At 58.9% G+C, this 22,336-nt stretch overlaps 4 protein-coding genes across 8 annotated transcripts in view; 2 read left to right on the top strand and 2 right to left on the bottom strand.

Moving 5' to 3' along the window:
- The first annotated feature begins 362 nt into the window (after positions 1-362).
- MXD3 (MAX dimerization protein 3) lies at positions 363-1,798 on the top strand. Of its 2 annotated transcripts, none has more exons than XM_075441810.1 (5): positions 363-535; positions 612-641; positions 732-846; positions 945-1,083; positions 1,159-1,798. In XM_075441810.1, exons 1-5 carry the CDS (start codon positions 372-374, stop codon positions 1,266-1,268), a joined length of 558 nt encoding a protein of 185 aa, XP_075297925.1. In that variant the 5' UTR covers positions 363-371; the 3' UTR covers positions 1,269-1,798. The 2 variants fall into 2 exon arrangements, with proteins under 2 accessions (XP_075297925.1, XP_075297924.1); XM_075441809.1 differs by having other exon boundaries at positions 372-509; positions 541-641.
- A 3-nt stretch (positions 1,799-1,801) lies between these two features.
- Positions 1,802-3,925, bottom strand: PRELID1 (PRELI domain containing 1). Its single transcript, XM_075441808.1, has 5 exons — positions 3,752-3,925; positions 3,021-3,246; positions 2,830-2,943; positions 2,507-2,585; positions 1,802-2,093 (listed from the first exon to the last, which is right to left on the bottom strand). Exons 1-5 carry the CDS (start codon positions 3,841-3,843, stop codon positions 1,957-1,959), a joined length of 648 nt encoding a protein of 215 aa, XP_075297923.1. The 5' UTR covers positions 3,844-3,925; the 3' UTR covers positions 1,802-1,956.
- Positions 3,926-3,977: 52 nt separating this feature from the next.
- RAB24 (RAB24, member RAS oncogene family) lies at positions 3,978-6,177 on the top strand. 2 transcript variants are annotated; one of them, XM_075441733.1, is made up of 8 exons: positions 3,978-4,138; positions 4,259-4,327; positions 4,429-4,507; positions 4,603-4,670; positions 4,792-4,891; positions 5,071-5,121; positions 5,228-5,290; positions 5,733-6,177. In XM_075441733.1, exons 1-8 carry the CDS (start codon positions 4,022-4,024, stop codon positions 5,795-5,797), a joined length of 612 nt encoding a protein of 203 aa, XP_075297848.1. In that variant the 5' UTR covers positions 3,978-4,021; the 3' UTR covers positions 5,798-6,177. The 2 variants fall into 2 exon arrangements, with proteins under 2 accessions (XP_075297848.1, XP_075297849.1); XM_075441734.1 differs by lacking the exon at positions 4,259-4,327.
- A 137-nt stretch (positions 6,178-6,314) lies between these two features.
- NSD1 (nuclear receptor binding SET domain protein 1) overlaps positions 6,315-22,336 on the bottom strand; it is a 69,426-nt gene continuing 53,404 nt past the window's right edge. For all 3 annotated transcript variants that reach the window (XM_075441730.1, XM_075441731.1, XM_075441732.1), the window contains one exon: positions 6,315-14,881. In XM_075441730.1, coding sequence (XP_075297845.1) covers positions 12,546-14,881 — 2,336 coding nt within the window. In that variant the 3' untranslated portion in view covers positions 6,315-12,545. The remainder of the gene's footprint in view (positions 14,882-22,336) is intronic.

Raw genomic sequence — 22,336 nt, 5'->3', positions numbered from 1 at the left:
GCGCGGGGGGGGAGGGGAACAGCGGGAGGGCGCGCGCATTGCGCACCGCACGCGCCGGCGCGCCCCACCCCGGGCGTGCACGGGCAGGGGAGCACTCCGGGGGGCGTGGCCTGGGGGGCGTGTTCTACCGCGGGGGGCGGGTCCCGTTCTCCCTGGGGGAGCGTGGCCTGGCGCGAGGAGCGTGTTCCAGAGCGGGGAGGCGTGGCCTGGCGCGAGGGGGCGTGGCCAGTCCCTCCCGCCGATTCAAATTTGAAGCGCGCGCCTTCCCGCCCGAAGTTGTTTCCCCCGCTGCGCCGACGTCAGCCTCGCGGGGCGCCCCGGCGGCCAATGAGCGGCGCGGGTCGAGCCGCTTCCTCCCTCCCCCCCCCGCCATGGAGCCCGCGGCCTCCAGCATCCAGGTCCTGCTGCGAGCGGCCGAGTTCCTGGAGCGGCGGGAGCGCGGGGCAGCCGCTCCCCGGTACCCGCCGGGCCTGGCCGAGGCCGAGCACGGCTACGCCTCACCCTGCCCCGCGCCGTCCCGCCGGGCCGCGGGCAGGTGAGAAGAGGGGGCCTGGGGGTGCTGGGGGGTGCTGGCCCCGCCCCGGTCCTGACCCCCGGGTTCTCTCCCGCAGGTCGGTGCACAACGTGCTGGAGAAACACAGGTAGCGGGGGGAGCAGAGGGGGAAGGTCGGTGGTGGTCTCAGCCAGGGCTGACCCGCCGTGGCCTTGTCCCGCTCCGTCCCCGCTCGCAGGAGAGCCCAGCTCCGGCACTGCTTGGAGCGGCTGAAGCAGCAGGTGCCGGTGGGCGTGGGGCCGTCCCGTCCCACCACACTGAGCCTCCTGCACCGGGCCCGGCTTCACATCCAGGTGAGGGGGGGTGACCCCGCCACCGCTCGGGGCCCTCCGGCCGCGGACAGGGCCGCCCAGCTCGGTGACCCCGCTCACAGCTCACCGGATCCCCGCAGAGGCTGGAGGAGCAGGAGCTGAGGGCGCGGAAGGCCAAGGACCGGCTGCGTGACCAGCAGCAGAGCCTGCGGCGGCGGCTGGAACGGCTGCGGGTCGACAGCTTGGACTCGTCGCAGCTCTCGGAACCTTCCGAGGGAGGTGAGCGAGGGGAGACGGGGTGGGCAGGGAAAGGGAGGACGTGGGGACCTGACCCAGCCTCACCCCGCTGCCTAGAGGATGCGGAGATAGAGGTGGACGGGGTGGTGTTCGCTGGGGACCTGCTGCCCGGCTTCGGCACCAGGAGGGACCACAGCTACTCCAGTCCCCATGTCCCCACGTCCTGACGGCGCCTGCTGCCTTCCCTGCGCTGCCTGCCTGCCTCCTCCCTGCCTGCCGCTGCCAGACACGCAGCCTCTGCCGGCCTCGTCGGGGCTGCCTGGGTAAGAGGCCGTGGGTGGGGACAAGCCCCTGCTGCTGAGTGGCACCGGCCACGGGGCTGACATGGCACCCGCTATGCACTGCACATGGAGCCCAGCTGTCACGGGGACGCCCTCCGTGTGCCCCCTGGGCAGGCTGGGGCTGAGGGCTGCCCGCCCTGGGCGTGGGGCAGCGTCGTCCCCCTGCAGACGTGGCTGCAGGAGGGCTCTGCCAGCCCTGGAGAGCCAGGAAGGGGAAACGCGTGCATTAACCAACCTGCCTTCACGCCCCTGCAGCCGCCCCCCTCTCTGGCACATACCCGACTTTATTTCTAGTAAAAGCACCTGGTGAACCCCCGGCCTGTGTCTCGCCTGCGAGCCCAGACCCGCCGCAGCAGGCTGGAGCCCCGGAGCGGCGGAAAGTGCTGGGCTCTGCTCTGGCCAGGCCAGCCCCAGCCATGTCAGAGGTGGGAGTAGGTTCTTTAATGATAATTACATCTCGGAAAGGGTCTAACAGAAGCTGATTGTCAGGCTTGTACAGTTTGTTTAAAAATATAAAATCTAAGGAGGCTCCTATCTGCTCCGGAGCAGCCGGTGCCCGCCTCTGCCTGGCCCCTCACACGTACTGCTTCTTCTTGGTGGCTGCCTTGCTTGCCAAGTCCTTGGCTTTCTCCGTAGCAGCCAGAGCTGTCTCCTTGGCTTTCTCGGTCGCTTCCTTGGCCGTCTCCACCAGTGTTTTGGATGGAGCTTCTCCTGTAATAAGGAAGTGGTTAACCCAGCCGGCCCCTCCCCTGCCCCGGCACAGGAGTGCCGGCTGATGCAAGCGAGACCAGGCCTGGCCCCGTCACCTCGGGACAGAGGTGATTTCCCTGCGCTGGGGGAAGCCAAGCCCGGCGTGCATCAGGGTACAGTGTGAAGGGGAACTGCAGGCACGTGACTGGCGCTGCGTTACGTCCACCCCTGCCCGGCCCTCAGTGCGCGGCCTGGCTGCTCCGCTCGGGAAGAGCCGGCTGTGCCAAGACACGGGGGCAAAGGGCAAGGGAGGAGGATTTTGCAGTCAGATTAGTTCAAGCCACGACCTGCCCGTGGACTGGAGTGCTCCCAGTGTGACCAGTAACTCCAAGAGACCCGTCCCAGTCAGCCCCAGCTCGCCCTCGGGTGCTCACCTTGCATTCTCGCCAGCACATATTCAAATCCCTTGGTGCTCTTGGTCACGTTGCTTTTGAACCTGGCCAGACCAAACTCCTGCGAGGGAAGAGTCAGTGAGAGTGCCAGCCCAGCTCCCTGGTCACGCACAGCCCCGGGGGCTCTGTCCCCGCCTGGCCAGCCCCAGACACCTGGTGTCACCAGCAGTGATGGTGACAAGAGGATGGGGGGGGGAAAGCAGCAAAGAGAAGGGGCAGAGCGGGGCGGGGTGGGGGGAGCAGCAGCTTTAAGGCCTCTCCACAGAGGAGGTCACGGTGCTGCCCGAGCAGCTGGCAGCGCTCACCTGGACGGCCCGCGAGACGCCAAAGAGGCTGGAAGAGACCCAGGCTTCCCGCTTGACCTCGGTCCAGCTGCTGTTCTCCGGGTTCACCCGGTACACACAGCGCTCCTCCACCACCTGCGCGGGACACAACCCGGCCGTGGGCACAGCCCAGCGCCCACCGCGTGGCCCAGCTCCCGCCCGCCCCCGCCTACCATCAGGCGCACGTGGTTGATGTTCCAGGTGAACGTGGTCATGGTTTGGTTCTTGGGGTCCACGATAGAGTCCTCCAGGATGTAGACGGAGTGGGCGACGTTGGCTGGGAAGAATCGCTCGGCCCAGCGGGGCATCCGGTTGGTCTTGGTCAGGAGCCGCCGGGAGAGCAGCTTGTGGTCCGGGGTCACCTCCCGGTGCACGATGTCTTCGGTCAGGACATGTTTGCTGAAACGGGGAAGAAAACTTCAGCCCCCACTCCTGGCTGACCCCCTTCCCCTCCGCCCCGGGGCTGGGGACCAGCGGGCACCGGGGGGGGTGGGGAGGTGGAGGGGGAGCCAGCAGCCCCCCGGGAACGGCGGGTGCAGGGCAGCCACCCAGAAGACTGCTGGGGGGCAAGCGGGGGGGCTTGTCCCCGGGGAAAGAGCTGGGGGGGCGGAGGGCAGGAACTCGGGGGTCCCTTTGGGGGGGGGCAGGGACCTGGGGGGTCCTTCGGGGTGGGGGGAGGGAAGGGACCTGGGGGAAGCCTTCGGCAGGGGGGGCGGGGAGGGGGACCCGGGGGGGCCCTTTGGGGAGGGACGGGCGCCCGGGAAGATCCTTGGGGGGGGGGGGGGGGGCAGGAACTCGGGGGGCCCTCCGGGGGGGATCAGGGACCCGGGGGGATCCCGGGGGGTGGTCAGGGACCCGGAGGGATCCCGGTGCGGGGTGGGGGTAGGGGGGCGGCCCGTCGCACCTGTAGGGGTTGGGGTAGCGCTGCCAGAAGGCGGCGAAGACCTGGTCCCAGGGCCCCTTGAGGACGCCCAGGCTGGCGCAGTACTTCCCCATGGGCCGCCGCCGCTCAGGCCCGCGCCTGCTGGGCGGCCGCCATGCGGCCTCCGCCCCGCCCCGCCGCGCACTTCCGCCTTCCCCATCCCCGTGCGCGCTTCCGCCGGCAGCCCCGCCCCTTCCGCCGGGCCCCGCCCCGCCCGGTTGCGGCCCCGCCCCCCCCGGCGGCGGCGCGAGGATGAGCGGGCGGCGGGTGGACGCCAAGGTGGTGCTGCTGGGGCAGGAGGGGGTGGGGAAGAGCAGCCTGGTGGAGCGCTGCGCCCACCGCCGCTTCCGCCCCGGGCCCTACCAGAACGTGAGTGACCCCCCGGGGCCTGACCCCCCCCCCCGGGGCCTGAACCCCCCTCCGGGGCCTGACCCCCCCCCCCCGGGACCTGACCCCCCCTCCCCCCCCGCTCCGCCGCTTCTCTTCCAGACGATCGGGGCCGCCTTCGTGGCCAAGGTGCTGTCGGTGGGGGAGCAGACGGTGACCCTGGGGATCTGGGTAAGGGCGGGGGGGCTGCTCGCCGCTGCCGGTCTCGGGGGGGGGAGGGGGGATGCCGGAGCCCCCCCGCCCGCTCAGCGCCCCGCTGTCCCCCCCCCCAGGACACGGCCGGCTCGGAGCGCTACGAGGCCATGAGCCGCATCTACTACCGCGGGGCGCGGGCCGCCGTCGTCTGCTATGGTGAGGGGGGGGTGGGAGCCCCGGTGCCGGTGGGCCGGGCGCTGGGGCACGGGGAGGGCGCAGACCCTGACACCCCCCCCCCCCCGCTCCCCCAGACCTCACCGACGGCAGCAGCTTCCAGCGAGCCAAGTTCTGGGTGAACGAGCTGCAGAACTGCGAGGAGGTACCAGGGGTGGGCGGGAGGTCGGGGGAGTCGCGGAGCCGCACCGGAGGGGAAGGGGAGGCGGTGGCGGGGCTGGGGGGCCCGTGGGTGCACCCCCTCCCGCCCCCCCCGCCTGCCGCAGGGCTGCCGGATCTACCTGTGCGGCACCAAGAGCGACCTGCTGCAGGAGGACCCCAGGAAGCGCGAGGTGGACTTCCACGACGTGCAGGACTACGCCGACGGTACGGCTGGGACCCTGGCGCTGGCTTTGGACCTCTGCCCTGGGTCTGCGGCGGCGGATCCGGTGGCTCCAGGCTCCCCGGGCACGGCGTGTCCCGTCACGAGCTGCGCCGGGGGGGACGGGAGCGTGGAGCCTGGCCCTGGGCCCCTGCCGGCCCCCTGACCCGGGCCCTCGTTTCAGAGATCAAGGCAGAGCTCTTCGAGACCTCCAGCAAGACGGGCCAGAGCGTGGGTGAGTGACCCCCCCGCTGCCGGCCGTGCCCCGGCCCGAGCAGGGCCCCGGGGGGCTCTGCCTGGTGCTGGGCTGCCCGCGCCCACCCTGCCCGCTCTCCCCCCAGACGAGCTGTTCCAGAAAGTGGCCGAGGACTACGTCCACTTCACCGCCTTCCAGGTGATGACAGGTGAGCAGGCAGCACCCGTCCGTCCCTCCCCGGGCACCGTGCCGGGGGTGCACGAGCTGTGGGGAGGATGCAGAGGATGAGTGCTGGGGGGGCTGGCAGGGCTCTTCCTCACACCCCCTGCCTGGGGGTGCTGTGGCTCCGTGCTGGGGGTTGTCCTCGGAGCCTGGGCCCCGTCGCGGCACCCCTGGCTCAGCTTGGCACGTCCGCCCCAACCGGGCGGCCTGCAGTGACCGGGCAGCCAGGAGCCATGCTGGGCTGCGGCGCTGGCTCTCCGCTCTGTGCCAGCCCTGTCCAGCCACGGGGACACCAAACCCCTTTGCGGGGACACCAAACCCCTCCGCCGGCTCTGCCGAGGCGCAGTCCTGGGAGCAGCAGCTCTCGGGCTCCTGGCGTTGCGGAGGTGCCGAGCAGCTGGCAGCTGCCTGCCCCTGCTCTCTTCCAGAGGAGAAGGGCGTCGACTTGGGCCAGAGGAGCGGCGCCTACTTCTACAGCTGCTGCCACCACTGAGGGCTGCTGCCAAAAGGGAACCGCTGCTGCCGGCCGGGCAGCTGGCGCGCGCTGGACTTTGGTTTTTTACCTGCTGTGTTTTAGCTGTACGGGCCCAACGCGGCAGCGGCACACAGCCCCGCGGACTGCGCTCCTCCCGGCGTGCGGAGCGGCAGGGGGCTGCCGTGCGGTGCCGGGAGCCACGGGCCATCACCCCTGGGGACGCGGGGGACCCTCTCCCTGCCACCCGGCGTTTGTGGCAGCTGCTTCCCCGAGTCACTGCTGCGGCCCAGCGGCGGCCGTTAACTTATTCTCTCGGAGATGCTGCCCCAGTCTTTGCAGATTTATTTAAGCGTCTTCTCTCGAGGTGTACAATGTAAATAAAACGCATTGTGGTCTGAGCCGTCCCCCTGCCCGCGCTGCTGCTGCATGAGGCTGTCGGGGCTCTCCCATCCCCGCCCCGGGTGCCTGGGCACGGCCAGGCCCCCCCTGCGCCCACCCCCGCTCGGCAAGACAAATCACAAGAGGACATCGAGAGTAAAGTTAAACTTTACTTTACAGTAATTTTTCTTCTATGTACAAAGAATTACAGTACATGTTCTGGGAGCACCTGGGCAGGGCAACCCTCTTTTCATTATAAGTTTCACATACACAGCCAACAGTCTAAGGGGAGCAAAATGAAAGTAATCAATGGTCCAAGACTCTCCCCTCTCCCTCTTCTAAAAATAATATACATGCTGGAAATATGTAGGTTTCTCTCACCTGCTCTTGGCACCCCCGCTTAGAACCGACAGACGCGCCCTGGCCAGCGCCGGGCACCCAGGTGTCCCCCAGGCAGCGCCCGTCCCGGCACCCGGCCGCAGCTCCGGCTGGCCCCTGCCTCGGCCGGGCACCCGACTCCCGCCGCGGTTCCCTCCGGCCGAGCCTGCGGGATGGGACCCTGCGGGAACGACCCTGAGCTCGCTGGGCGAGGAACGCGGTGCAGGGCTGCTCGCACCAAGGCTTCTCCCTTCTCTGAGCAAACCTCCCACTCACGGCTTCAGCACACCTTACGCCGCTGCCCTGGGTGGCCCCGTGTCCCAGGGGAGCTGGCAGCCAGGGCCACCTGCCCTGGGACCCCCAGCCGAGAGAACGTGGCACCGGAGAGTGGCAGGGGACACTCGAAACCAGGCGTGGCATCGCGTCCGACGCGTTCGGTGTCTCGCAGGCCAGCGGGGCCGGTGAACGTGGCACCACGGTTGAGCCGGGCTGGGAGCGCCACTGCCGAGCGGCTTCTCCTGCGCGTCGCAGGGAGAGCAGCTCCCTGCCCGCTGCCTGCCCGTGCCAGCTGCTGCCCGCGCGCCTGACCTCCTCCCACCCGCATCGGCTCCAGCCACGCTCCACCTGGAGCCTCCCGGTGCTGCTGCTTTTCCTTTTAACAAGTTCCCAGTGTCTAAAAAAATACACAAAACCCAGTTCCTTGAAGTCAACAACTTGGAAACATCAGAAAAAAAAACAAACCAAGAACTGAAACCAGCTCAGTACCAAACGGACACAAAGAACATGCAGTTAGCGGACGCCTGCCTTACTTCACGTGGCTCCACTCACTCCCGACGCCCACTGGCACGCTGGTTTGAGTCTCAAAACCATCACAAATCGAAGGAACTGAGTCACGCCTCAACCTGTTCCTGCCACACGCGCCAAAGCCCAGCCCCAGCTATCGGGGGACGGGACTCAGCCGGCGAAGAAACCTCCAGCCCGCGGGCTCGGAGCTGCGAGTCCAGCCCTACTGTGCTAAGCTGCCGAACGGTTTACAATAGCACCACAATAGCCCAAGTGCTTCACCAAGGGCAAACTGATTAAAACTTTACCTTGAAATAGGACATAGCAACACCCATTTCTCAGATTTCTCTAGGAGGTAGATTCAGCGCTGTAGGGACTGTCCATCACTGCCACTTCTCCAGCCCAAGCTCAGGCACGCTGTCCCCCCGCACCGGACTTGGCTTTGATCGCTTCTGGAGGACGCGGAGCAGAAATCTGCCTTTTCCCACCGCCCGCTAAGCGAGGGCACTGCCACCCCACCGGCGAGACTCCCGCTGAAGCCAGGCAGGCGGCGGAGCGGTCCCCGAGCCCCAGCACCCCATCTCCCACGCCCGGGGAGCCCCAAGCACCCACCAGCCCGGCCGTGCTGCCGCAAGAGGCGCAGCCTCGGCTGCAAACGCTGCCACCGGCGTCACCACCATCGCAGGGGAGGACCTAGTGCAGACAAAGCCCGGGCGCTCAGACACGGCATGAGCCCTTGCTGGCCCCCCCACACGTTCAGAGTAGCTGCACACTTTGCTTTAACACTCACTGGCTGGCAAAGGCTGAAAGCCTCATCAGTAATTTAGGGCAAAGCACATTACAAGCAGGTTACAATTACGGTTATTCCAAACATCAAGCAAAATCAAAAGTTAAGGCTGAAATTAAACACAAATGGAAGGTGTTGAAGGTCTGAGGTTTCTCAAACAAGCTCCCCTTGCCCTGTCGCAAGGCTGGCTGCGGCGTCCAGGCAGAAGCAGCGCGCGTTCGCAGCGTGCACGGGTGAAACCGCTGCTGAGATGCATCAGGGTTAGGGCCGCTTTTTCTTTCTTCCTTTTTTTTCTGTGAAACTGAGCTGAAGCTCTTCTAGCACCCCAAACCCGCGTCATCTCCCCTTAGCACGTTACCGTCCCTTAGATTCAACCACCTCTCTCACCTCCTGAATTTTAACCGCCACACCTTCAAAGCCAAGCCTGTGCGGGGTGTAACCCTGAACTGCAAGGCCTGCTCCCGCAGCACCACCCCGACGCTGCTCACTGAAGTGAATCGGGTTCTTGCGGCTTTTTCTTGTGAAATAGGAAAAGTTTTAACTTGAGAACGGCAATAAAGCCAGGTACCACGAGCCGGTCCCTGAAGACGCGCAGCAGGGGTTATCCCTTACAGGGGTTGCTTCTCCGCTAGATTCACCGAGCCGTGGCCGACCGCGGGCGCCAGCCCAGCGAGCTGGTGCAAACGGGACGAGCCACGTAGGACAGTGGCCAGTGCCCGCTGCCCTCCTGCCCACCCGTCCCGTGGTGGCTCCCCCTCTGCAACCCTCCTGCCTGGGTGAGCAGACCCAGACCACGCTGTCACCCCCCACCAGAGCTCCTGCATCGCGGCTGGGACTCTGCTGCCCACCATGGAAACCCACCAGTGAAGTGGGTCTACAACTCTTCACAGCAGTGAGTCAACACAAGACTCACCTCTTGCCCACCTTGGGTACAATTACGGCTGACCCGAGACTTGTTAGTGGCCAGGTGATCAGATCCCTCCCAGTGCAGCAAAAAAGCACCATGGCCTTGGCCACGGAGCTGCAGCCAAGCTGGCGGAGCCCAGCGCAAGGGCTGCAGGAGCGGTCTGCCAGGGGTATGTGTTACCCGCCCCTGTCCTCAACCTTAAAAAACCCCAGTGATTCGAACTGGCTGAACTCTGAAGGCAGCAACGAACTACAGAAAGTGAACCCAACTGCTTCTCTACAGACATCTCCTTCTCCTCCTCCAAGGCAGTGCTACCAGCTGCCACCAACAGTGAGAGTCACCTCAAGTGCTGAAGAAGCCCACACTTCCTTCAGGAGGGTTTTGTGGCCTGGAACTGCTTCTCAGCCTGTGCACATCCTCCCTCACACAGGCAGGCTGGGCAGGGCAGGGCTGCCAGGACCTATCTCCAGCCTGGCCAGGCCTTGCCAGTCTTGCTGAGCTGACCCAGCACAGCCAGACATTCCTAACAGCACCCCTACTCCCTCTGCAAGCCCCATGTACACCTGAAAACCCTCCTGATCTACAGAGCATCGCCCAGGGCCCCAGCGAGGGCGAGGAGGGAAGAGCAGCTCGCTGGCAGCTCCTTCAATGATGCTTCCAAACGCCAGTCTTACTGAGCAGCCTCCCAGCTATGCTGAAGTCAACTTTCCAACAGGAGCTGGAAGGTAGCAAGCCAGAAACCTGGATCCTCGTGGAAAAGGCATGAAGGGAGACAAGAAGAGAGGTGGGGTACAGGCAGATGCAAGGAGTAAGGCTGTGGTTTTGAAATGCCATGCAACGGTTCAATCCACGTTCACTGTTCAAAACAAGCTTTTAGGCAAGAGCCTGCTGCATGAAAGGCTGCTGCCGCCGTGAACCTCACCCTACCACGTGAGCGCACGATTTATAGACGTGATTTTTTTCAAACCTGCACTTGCGAGAATTCACTGAGAACTTCTCCATTTTACAGATTTAAAAAAGCCTGCACCAAAAATATTCACAGTTTATTTTTCATGAAACAAGTAACTAGTTACCACGTGACAATGCGAAGCGGAGGTGGACAGAGCAGCGCAGATACCTTTCTGGTTACAGCTGTAGCTGGCTGGGCGGCTGGCATGGAGGTAACCCTACTTACACAATCTACATGACTAAGTCCAGCTCATGGGAAGGCCTATAAATGTAAATTCAAGATTTATTTTCCTTCTCACACATGATAAATACTTAATATACTGAACCTCATTACCATTTTTTAAAATTTTGTTTAAAAAAGTTAATGAATGCCCTTAGAGTATCTTCTCTCTCAATGGCTCTGGGGAGTTGTCCTGATTCCCTTTGTGCAGGAGTCACGCAGAAACACAAGCTGCTTGCATTTCCCCAGTTTCAGCAGCAAGCAGGAACTGACCTGCCAGTCTTCCCGGAAAAAAACCAACATTAAACAGTAAGTTTCCATAAGCCATAAAGCTTTCTGAAGTCGCTAGCTATTCTACAAAGGATCTGAAATGATTTGGACTAGAGAACAGACGCACCACAGCACTGGTAATGTTCCCTCGTGCCCAGCACACCCGGCCTTTACAGCACGACGTTGTCTTGCGGTGCGTACGTCAGGAAAGGAGAAGGGATCGGGATTTGTCTCGGTACAAGCGTCTGCCTCCCTGCACAGACAACCACAAAGCTCGCGGCCGTCTGCTCGGGAGCAGCAGGCACTTGCAAGCCAGGCGGGAACACAGAGCAGCTCCCCATTGGGAGGGAGAGGGTCAGCCCGGAGCAGAGCGCTCCCATCCCGGGGACGGACCTGTGGCTCTGCCTGGAAGGAGAAGGCTACACTGGAGCTGCGCGAGGGGCTGGCGGCGGGCAGGGAGATCCGAGGCTGCGGCACCCGGACCGGCGGAGCTCAGGCAAACCACAGAGGTAATGTGTTGTGAGAGTGTGCTGGTCAGCAGCGCTTCCGACCCCATCCAGCCCGTCCTCCTCCCACCTGCAAGGCTGCCGGTGGGCAGAGACGCCACTCCACAGGTCCCTGGGACTCCACCACCCGCCCCAGGAGGACCGCAGCCAAGCAAACTTCTGCCTCTACGCTTGAGTAAAAGGCTTTCGGCAGGCCTAGTCTGCACATCGGCCTGACGACTACCAGGTACTACACGTCTCCTTAACTGGAAAAGGGAGAAGAGGAAAAGAGAAAGCCAGCCAGCTGCTGGAGCCCACCGTGTTCCAGTGTGAGAACTACTATTCAGTTGGCAGGACACACACGCGCGCACACACACACACGCACACCAACACAGTCCAGTTAATTCAAGTCTCCTTTGGTTGTAGAAGAGTTAAGCCAGAAGCTACCCAAGAGGAAGGTGTCGAGAAGGGTCCCGATACAGCTACAGCACCCTTGCCTCCACGCTGCATAGCGAACGGCACAGGCTTCACTTGCAGCTCGGCAGCGCGTCCTGCTGCTGGGAAGACCAGGTATGAAGCGAACACATCCTGAACATGTCTGAGGCAAGGGGAGAAAAGGCTGCTCAGTCTGCTGGCGCACGGTGACGACAGAAGTCAAGAAGAGACTGGATGGAAATCTGAAAGGGAGCACCACCACCCTGCCAGGGCGGTGCTCAGCACCTCGGGGAAACCCACGCTGCCCTACTCTGCTATTGCTGCTTTGCAGGTCGCAATGTTTTCAAGTGCAGGAAACACTCTGCGTGTCCTGTGCTAAAGAATTAAGACACAAGAACAAAAAAAATGCCAGATCATTTCTTCCAAGATCTCTCTTTTCCCTGACCTCCTTCAGATTCTCCATTTCTCGGGCCTGGCCAGTCGCAGCTGCGTACAAAGGAGCCTGCATGGACATTGTCTATTGCTGGAGAAAACTGCACTGAGCGAGCGCAGCGGGCTCCTCGTCCAGCTCCGCTGGAGACGGTACCTGTCCTTCAGTGAACCACGCACGCAGCACGTCCCAGCGAACACAAGGACAAACCTCGCAAAGCAACACCCTGCAGGGACAGAGACCTGGGCAGACAGCAGATAAACCCCTTCCTCTGCTTCTACAGAGTCCAGCGAGGGCGTACAACACCTGACTGCTCACTGCCTGATCCCTGGAACGTCTCGGCTCCCTGGGCAGCCTGACTGATCTGCTTCCTATAAATACAGTAACAAGAGCAGGGACCCTAGCTGTACCCGGGAACCCGCCTACGAATCAGACCAGGAGCTCAAACACACTGGATCAGTAATGTGACCATTTCAATGGAATTGGAGATTTTTACCCAGAGTGGACTCTTTATTTCAGCTTTGCCGTTTGTAAAAGGAAGAGGAAAAGGTCACAGATGCTCTCTCCCTTCATCTGGGCCACACTCAGACTTAAGAGAAGGTCTTTGCTCATGTCACAAGAGAATATGGATGGGATGTGCATGGGTTAGGGGCTGGGCTCAGGGAAGTGAATAAAAAAAAACAAAACAAAGATCCCCCTCCCTAAACATTAAAAGACTGAATCCTGCCTCCCGTATTCACCAACCTCACTTTGGCTCTGAGTCGGCCAACTCACGACAGACAGAATCCTGGTTACGGGCTAGCGCTGTGTTTTGTTCAGGCAAAGGGTCCTGCCCCCGAGGAGTCTGTATTTTTCCACTCAGCCAAGAAATCTGGTCAGTCGTCTGAATGTTCGTGACAATCCACTGCACCTGCTCCGGGGGCACCGGCGCTTCCCTGGCTGGCCGCGGGGTCTGCTCAAACGCACGCAATCTCTCTGACGGCCAAGGGGTTTGCTCTGCAGGGGCTGGGGCCACTTCCCAGCTGGGTTGAAGGGTTGGCTCTGGTAGCTTCTCTGCTGTCCGGGGAGGCTGCTCTGCAGGCGTCAGGGCTTTTGCAGTGGGCCAGTGGGTTTGCTCATGCATCTGTAGTTTCTCTGTAGGCCAAGGTACCTGTCCGACATGCGTCACCACCTTCCCAACAGACCAAGAGATTTGCTCGCCAACTAACATGGTCCTCTCTTTCTGCTGGGGACTCAGCTCCACGGCCGGGGCTCCTCTCTCCTTCGGCTGAGCGTTCTGGTCCACGGGCCGCAGCGCCTTCTCCGACAGCAACAGCCTTGGAGCCGATGCAGCCGGAGGCTTGTCCAAGGCTTGAGGCCGAGGAGCCACGGCAGCAGCCAGCTTGTCCGACGCCTGAGGCCACGGGGCTGTAAGAGTGAGAGGCCTCTCCAACAGCTGAGGCCGAGCCAACCCAGAGCCCAGAGCCTTCTCCAGAGGCAGGACCCGCAGGGCCCCGGAGTCGGCAGCCTTGTCCGGAGGCAGGGGCCGCAGCACCCCTGGAGCGAGCACTTTCTGCGCGAGCGGGATCCGCAGGGCCCCCGAGCCAAGAGTCTTCTCCATGGGCAGGATGTGCGGTGACCGGGAGCCAGGGACCTTCTCTGGAGGCAGGGGCCGTGGTGCCCCTAAGCTGGGAGCCTTCTCCGTGGGCAGGATCCGTGGCACACCCAAGGCAGGAGCCTTCTCCGGAGGCAGGGGACAGGGCACCCCTAAGCTGGCAGCCTTCTCTGCGGCTGGCACCCGCACTGCCCCGGAGAAGGAAGCCTTCTCCGGAGGCAAGGGCCTTGGCACAGCCGATCCAGGAGCCTTCTCCGTGGGCAGGATCCGTGAGATCGGGGAGCCAGGGACTTCTTCCATGGGCAGAGGCCACAGCACCCCAGGGCCGGGAGCCTGCTCCAACGCCGGGACCTGTGGCACCACGGAGCTGGGAGCCTTTTCCACAGACTGAGGCTGTGGACTCTGCGCAAAAGCTTTGTCCAACGGCTGAGGCTGATCGGCCACGGGAAGCTCAGCCACCAGCTGGGACTGCAGAGTCCCCGCTGTGGCAAGAAGTCTGTCCGACAGTTGAGGATGAAGGCATTTCATTGGGAACTCCTCCAGCAGCTCGGGCTGCTGGGTCCTGGTGTCAACGAGAGACTTGTCCGATAACCCCAGGATCCTGGGGGCAGCAGAAGGCTCATCCGGCAGCTGGAGCTGCAGGGCACCAGCAGTAACCAGCGACTCATCTGACGACTGCGGAGTTCCCGGAGGAGATTTGCTCGGCATATGAGGCTGTGAGGCATCACTGGAGGACTCGTCCAGTGGCCACAGCACCGCGTTGGTGGGAGGTTTGTCAGGCTGCTGGGGCCTCAGCGCTACGATGATGGGTTGCTTCTCTGACTGCAGCCTTAGGGACAGGGCAGCCTGGGGCCTGTCCGACGGCTGCAGGCGGAGCGAGAGGGTGGTGGGAGGTTTGTCCGAAGGCTGCAGGCGGAGCGAGAGGGTGGTAGGGGGTTTGTTGGATGGCTTCAGCCTCAGTGACAAGGTGGTGGGGGGTTTATTTGTCGGTGGCAGTCTCAGCGCCAGGGTGGCGGGTGGTTTGTCTGGTGAAGGCAGCCTGAGGGCCAGGGTGGTGGGGGGCTTGTTTGACGGCTGCAGCCTCAGGGCTAGGGTGGTGGGGGGCTTCTCGGATGGCGGCAGCCTCAGCGCTAGGGTAGCGGGGGCCTTTTCTGGCGACTCCAGTCTGAGGGCCACAGACTGAGGTAGGCTGTCCAGAGGCTGAACGCTCAGGTCTGTGTCTGCGGGTGGCTGCTCTGGTGGCTGGGTCTCCTCCTCGTCGTTAGTCAGGTCTCCTATGGGAGGCACATACTCACGAATTTCTCCTGGCTCTAGAGGGTTGGGCCCGCAGGGATCATGCTCCGTGCAGCATAAACGTCCATCCAGCTTGGAGATGAAGAGCATGCCTTCCCGGTGCTGCTTGCAGAAGGACCTGGGGCACATCTCGCAGAAGGAAGCTGCTTCCTTACCACACATATCACACTGATGCCATGGGCACTCCCATTTTCCTGCAGCACAGACACAGGAGAAAAGACATACCTTAGGAGTGGTACAAGGGGAAGAGTCAAGGCCTGCTGTAAAGGGAGTTCAAGGGCGAGGGGGAACACCCCTGCAACACTCCAGTACAATTCTATGTGTCCTCCGCAGTTTCTGCCATAGGTCCCAGGCTCGATGGGCAGTTAACAGGAACATGCATCCTTGGAAGCACCAAGGGCAATTATAAGAATGGCAAACACAAGCCATGCCAGGTCAGACCAAAAGCCCATCTGGCTCCAGCACAGCACTAACCAATACGGGTGCCTAGAGGAGTGCAGACACCCCCAGCATGCACACCTCTGGGGCTCTGATTTGCACAGACAACAACAGTGGTATCTGTGTAGAATACACCCATTTTCAGTAGATGCGTCAGATTCATCTAAGTCTTTGTTAATTCCTGGCCAACAACCTCCCTTCCTGTTTATCCGAAAGAAGAAGTGAGAGGGAAGCGATCACAAGGGAGTAAGTTTCTACTGTCTCTATACCCAAAGGCATCTTTCTTAACCTCTGTGTAGTATGGCCATAATAAAATTACCGCTTAACACAAAGCCAAGCTGCTCCCCAAGGAGCTCCATGTCCACGCTGAATCTATTCACCATCAGCATCAACACCATCACGGAGGAAAAAAACAACACTACACTTCATAGATTGCTGCTTTTTTCAGCTATAGATGAGCTCACTGGTTCAGCCCCCTGCTCCCGCAGCCAAGGTTACTGCTGTCTCTGCCAAACACTTCTCACCATTTCACGGACACCAGGAACAGCGAGACCATTTGCACCCAGGATATACGATGCTGAGTTCCTCACCTCTCACCACAGGACCAGCACGGCTGCCTTTCCAAATACGCCTGCTGCCTCCATGCTGCCCCGCACCCCGTGGCCTCCCCGGCTCCCTGCCTTGCTGCCAAGAGCAGCTCCCTGCAGAACAGCCCTCACACGGGCACAAGCAACGACGGAGGGCAGCCGAGGACACCAGCTGGGCCAGAGCACTTCCCAGCCTCCCTGAACCAAGCCCACACATCTGTGGCTTTGGCTACCAGCTCTTTTCCATGGAGGCTGGAAGACAGCGCAACTGCAGCACGGCACTGAGGGCTGCGGGCATTTCTCCATGTGCAACATCAGCTTTCCACTCGCCTCTCTCATGCTGCTTCTCCTGTGGGGTTGAAGACAACTTGTAGCATGTTTTCCCCTCCTTTGAAGCCACTCCAAGGCTTGTGTTCCGGACTCAAAATATATATACTGCTTTTCTGCATCTTCTCCAATTTTTCAGCATCCTTTTCAGATTGGGGATGTTTAACACTACACGTGGGTTTCCCTCTTCCAGGCTTGCAGCGCTGCAGCACAGGCTGTGGCTGCTCCCTCCACACCGTCAGCAACCCAGAGAGCCACACTCAACACTCACCTCGGCCACTGGCAAGACTCTGGGACTCTTATTATAAGCAGCCATTTGTACGGATAGAAAATAAAATAAGTCAAAACCTGCCAGTACGTTGCAGGATGGATAATTCCTATCAAATCACCCTTAACGGTCTTTGACAGGATAAAAGGCCGAATGAATAAGCAGCCTCTCCAGAGAGAGCCCGGAGCAGGGGAGCTCTCGAATCACACAATTAAGATCACACAATTAGTAACATGCAAACAAGCAGGAAATTCCAATTACTCGACAGCAATGCCTGTGGCAGAAGAAACATTTGAAGTAAAAAGCGCTAAGCCTTTCATGTCCTGTGCGATACTCTAAGGAACAGGCTACAAAAATAAAGACTTACGTGTAAAAATGGTAAAATGGCTACAACTGGCTGAAAAACATCCTCAGAAAAATGCTACTAATGGTCTTCTGGCTGAACTGAGGGGACATTTCATATGACATCCTTCAGGAGTCTATTTTAGTCTGTATTATAATTTAAATTCCTGGAAGTAGAACAGCAAACACTCTTACAGAAATGGGTAGATAACAACAATGCTGTGAGGAATTGGAAAAATCTGGTTGGACAGGCTCAGAATTTAAACTGGACAGATGCTCTTACACCAACAAGGTGGAATTAAAGACCAGTGCAAAGCAGGACTGCAGGAGGAAGAAAGAAAATAAATATGTGAAAAGGTACAAGCCAAGTACAAGGATGATGGGGCAAATCACATACATCACAGACACACAAGAAGTTACTTTAGAAAAACAAGACAAATCTCATTTCCTAAGATATTTTCTGTAAAACGCAAGATATAATTATTCTGTCCTGTCAGTGTTAGCAAGGCCTCAGCTACAATGCTGTTACTCTTGTCATCACAGTTTAAAAAATGTGTAGACAGGTGGGACACAGTCCAGAGCAGATTAAGAATAATAATTTTTAAAAATGAAGAGCTGCAAGGAGAGGCTGTGTTTGTTTAAGCTGGAAAAGGACTAAGGAGATAACAGTCTCCCACCGTGTAAAAAAAAAAAAGAAAAGAAAAAAAAATAGGTATCAGAGAGATGGCAATCCTTTGTTTTTTCAAGTCAGGCTGTTAGGAGAAACTTTTCAAATGGAAAGCAGGGGAACAGACTAAATACTGGATTCTCCTTTACTGGAGACGTTAAAGCATGGGAAAACAGAATCACAGAATGTTCGGGGTTGGCAGGGCCCTCTGTGGGTCACCCAGCCCAACCTCCTGCCGAAGCAGGGTCACCCAGAGCAGGCTGCACAGGACCTTGTCCAGGTGGGTCTGGAATATCTCCAGAGAAGGAGACTCCACAACCTCCCTGGGCAGCCTGTTCCAGGGCTCCGTCACCCTCAGAGGGAAGAAGTTCCTCCTCATGTTCAGACGGAACTTCCTGTGCCTCAGTTTGTGCCCACTGCCCCTTGTCCTGTCGCCGGGCACCACTGGAAAGAGCTTGGCCCCGTCCTCCTGACACCCACCCTGCAGATATTTGTAAGTATATATTAGGTCCCCTCGCAGCCTTCTCTTCTTCAGGCTGAACAAGCCCAGCTCCTTCAGCCTCTCCTCGTAGCAGAGATGCTCCAGTCCCCTCACCATCCTTGTAGCCCTCCACTGGACTCTCTCCAGTAGCTCTTCATCTTTCTTGAACTGGGGAGCCCAGAACTGGACACAGGACTCCAGATGGGGCCTCACCAGGGCAGTGTAGAGGGGAAGGAGAACCTCCTCCCTCGACCTGCTGGCCACACTCCTCCTAATGTACCCCAGGATCCCATTGGCTTTCTTGGCACCCAGGGGACACTGCTGGCTCATGGTCAACCTGTCGTCCCCCAGGACACCCAGGTCCCTCTCTGCAGAGCTGCTCTCCAGCAGGTCCACCCCAAGCCTGTACTGATGCATGGGGTTGTTCCTCCCCAGGTGCAGGACCCTGCATTTGCCCTTGTTGAACCTCATCACGTTCCTCTCTGCCCAACTCTCCAGCCTGTCCAGGTCACGCTGAATGGCAGCACAGCCTTCTGGTGTATCTACCACACCTCCCAGTTTGGTGTCATCAGCAAACTTGCTGAGGGTACATTCTAACTCTTCATCCAGGTTGTTGATGAAGAAGTTAAACAAGGCTGGGCCCAGTACTGACCTCTGAGGGACACCACTAGTTACCAGCCTTCAACTAGACTCAGCGCTGCTGACAACCCTCTGAGTTCTGCCATTCAGCCAGTTCTCAATCCAATTCACTGACCACTCATCCAGCCCACACTTCCTGAGCTTCCCTAGGAGCATATTATGGGAGACCGTGTTGAAAGCCTTGCTGAAGTCTAGGTAGACAACATCCACGGCTCTCCCTTTGTCTACCCAGCCAGTCATGTCATCGTAGAAAGCTATTAGATTGGTCAGGCATGATTTCCCTTTGATGAATCCATGCTGACTACTCCTGATAACCTTCTTTTCCTCTACTTGCTTGTTGATGACCTCCAGGATAAGCTGCTCCATCACCTTTCCCGGGATGGAGGTGAGGATGACCAGCCTGTAGTTCCCTGGGTCCTCCTTCTTGCCCTTTTTGAAGATTGGAGTGACATTGGCCTTTCTCCAGTCCTCGGGCACCTCTCCTGTCCTCCAGGACCTCTCAAAGATGATGGAGAGTGGCTCAGCAATGACATCCGCCAGCTCCCTCAGCACTCGTGGGTGCATTCCATCGGGGCCCGTGGATTTGTGGACGTCCAGATCGCTTAAGCGGTCCCTCACAAAGTCCTCCTCGACCAAGGGAAAGTCGTCCTCTCTGTAGGCTTCTTCTCTTACCTCCGGGGCCTGGGATTCCTGAGGGCCAGTCTTAGCACTGAAGACTGAAGCAAAGAAGGCATTCAGTAGCTCTGCCTTCTCTGCATCCTCCGTCACCAGGACACCCGCCTCATTCAGCAGTGGCCCCACATTGTCCCTCGCCTTCCTTTTGCTGCTGATGTAGTTGAAGAAGCCCTTCTTGTTGTTTTTGACATCCCTTGCCAGCTTCAATTCCAGGTGGGCTTTGGCCTTCCTCGTTGCATCCCTGCACGCTCTGACCACATTCCTGTACTCTTCCCAAGTGGCCTGCCCCTCTTTCCACATTCCATGTACCTTTCTCTTCCACCTGATTTCCGCTAGAAGCTCCTTGTTTAACCATGCAGGTCTCCTGCCTCCTTTGCTTGATTTCTTTCTCAGGGGGATGCACCGCTCCTGAGCATGGAGGAAGTGACATTTAAAGAGCGACCAGCACTCTTGGACCCCCCTGCCTTCGAGAGCCCTGGCCCACGGGATTCCTCCCAGTAGCTCCTTGAAGAGGGCAAAGTTAGGCCTCCTGAGGTCCAAGGTTTTGATCCTGCTTATCGCCCTGCTTCCTCCACACAGGATCCTGAACTCGACCATTTCATGGTCACTGCAGCCGAGTCTACCTCCGACTTTCACATCCTCCACCAGTCCCTCCTTGTTTGTTAATACAAGGTCCAGCAGAGCGCCTTTCCTTGTTGGTTCCTCCACCACTTGCATCAGAAAGTTATCATCGATGCTCTGTAGGAACCTCCTGGGTTGCGCCTGCCTAGCTGTATGGTCTTCCCAGCGGATGTCAGGGTGGTTGAAGTCCCCCATGAGAACCAGGGCCTGAGACTGTGAGGCTGCTTGCAGCTGCCTGTAGAAGGCCTCATCAATTTCCTCCTCCTGGTCAGGTGGCCTGTAGTACACACCCACTGTAATGTCACCTGTGTGAGCCTGTCTCTTAATTCTAACCCACAAGCTCTCAACTCGTTCCTCATTTGCCCCCAGGCCAAGCTCAATGCATTCCAGTTGCTCCCTCACATACAGAGCAACTCCACCATGTCTCCTTGTTGGTCTGTCTTTCCTAAAGAGTCTGTAGCCATCCATGACAGCATGCCAGTCATGCGAGTTGTCCCACCATGTTTCTGTGATGGCGACCAAGTCGTAGCCGTCCTGCTGTATAATGGCTTCCAGCTCCTCCTGTTTATTGCCCATGCTACGTGCGTTGGTATAGACACACTTGAGCTGGGCTGCCAATCTCACCCCTGACCCTGGCACGCCAAGCCTGGGCTCATCCCTCGTGAGCTGGGCGATGTCCCCTTCCCCCTTCGAACCTAGCTTAAAGCCCTCTCAATGAGCCCCGCCAGCTCGTGGCCAAGAATCCTTTTTCCCCTTTGAAATAGCTGCGATGAACCTGCCAGAATGTTACAGCGCCCCGTCCTAGCACACAAAAATGGACAGAAAGCAATATTAAGGACTCCCTCACCCTGAATGATGATGTTTCCATAGGGATGACCTGTGCTCCCGTCGGCTTTCACACCACTCTGTTGCAGTGTTTGTCCAACGAGCAACCCAGGCTCTTCTGTACAAATGCCCTATTCTCTCCAAAACTTAACACACGCACACACAGAATTTCTGTCACCTACCCCCCAAACAAATCACTTCAATGCCGTTGCTTTTATTAACTAAATATATTATCTTAGCAAAAACCCCTAAATTAGGGTTGATGAGTTATTCTACCTAAAAACTTGCCATCTAGTATTGTTTATATTCTTACCATTTAGTTCTTCAGGCACTTGATCCCGTATCAGCTTTCCCACCCTCGTGGCCTGGCAGACATTGGGCTAACTGGCCTACCAAGACTTGGGTCAGACTTACTACCTTTCTGAGCAGTGGTTAAACCTGAACATTCACTAAAGGTCCCAGGAACTCCTTCAGAAACCAAGACAAATTGAAACAACAGAGAAAACACTCCCTTCAACCAGTTCCTTTACGACTTTTAAACGCAACTTGAATCCCTCTAATAGATGTTACTTTACACCTCTCCTGAGCTATTAACGAAGCTGTTTTATCACTCATAGAATCACAGGTGGGAAAAGGCCTCTAAGATCATCAAGTCCAACTGTCAACCCAACACCACCATGCCTACTAAACCTTATCCCAAAGCGCGACATCTACACGTTTTTTTGAACGCCTCCAGGGACAGTGACTCAACCACGTCCCTAGGCAGCCTATTCCAATGTCTGACCACTCTCTCAGTAAAGAATTTTTTCCTAATATCTAATTTGAATGTCCCCTGACGCAACTTGATTGCCTCTTGTCCTATCGCTAGTTACCTGGGAGAAGAGACCAACCCCTGCCTCACTACAGCCTCCTTCCAGGTATTTGTAGAGAGCAATAAGGTCCCCCCTCAGCCTCCTCTTCTCCAGACTAAACAGCCCCAGTTCCTTCAGTTGCTCCTTGTAAGACTTGTTCTCCAGACCCCTCACCGGCCTCGTTGCCCTTCTCTGGACATGCTCCAGCAACTCAACGTCTTTCTTGTAGTGAGGGGCTCGAAACTGAACACAGCACTCGACGTGCGGCCTCACCAGTGCCGAGTACAGGGGGACGATGACCTCCCTGCTCCTGCTGGCCACACCATTCTTGATACAAGCCAGGATGCCATTGGCCTTCTTGGCCACCTGGGCACACTGCTGGCTCATGTTCAGCCAGCTGACAGCCAACACCCCAAGGTCTTTTTCCACTGGGCAGCTTTTCAGCCACTCCTCCCCAAGCCTGTAGTGTAGCATGGGGTTTTTGTGACCGAAGTGCAGGACCTGGCATTTGGCCTGCTTGAAACTCATACAGCTGGCCTCGGCCCATTGATACAGCCTGTCCAGATCCCTCTGCAGAGCCTTCCTACCCTCCAGCAGATCGACACTCCTGCCCAGCTTGGTGTCATCTGCAAACTTACTGAGGGAGCACTCAATCCCCTCACCCAGATCATTGATAAAGATGTTAAACAAGATCGGAGCCAAAACAGCCCCGGGGAACTCCACTGAGACCGGCTGCCAGCTGGATTTAACTCCATTCACCACCACTTTCTGTGCTCGGCCATCCAGCCAGTTCATTACCCAGCAAAGAGTACACCCATCCAAACCACGGGCAGCTAGTTTCTCCAGGAGGATGCTGTGGGCATACAGGGACCCTATTTCTTTTTCTGCATCTAACTAAAAGTACTTGTTGAATATTTTGTCTTCTTAT

Source organism: Opisthocomus hoazin, chromosome 22, assembly GCF_030867145.1.
Source record: "Opisthocomus hoazin isolate bOpiHoa1 chromosome 22, bOpiHoa1.hap1, whole genome shotgun sequence".
In the NCBI taxonomy this organism is placed as follows: Eukaryota; Metazoa; Chordata; class Aves; order Opisthocomiformes; family Opisthocomidae; genus Opisthocomus; species Opisthocomus hoazin.
The sequence above is the reverse complement of the archived record's forward strand: the minus strand, read 5'-3'. Positions and strand labels throughout refer to the sequence as shown.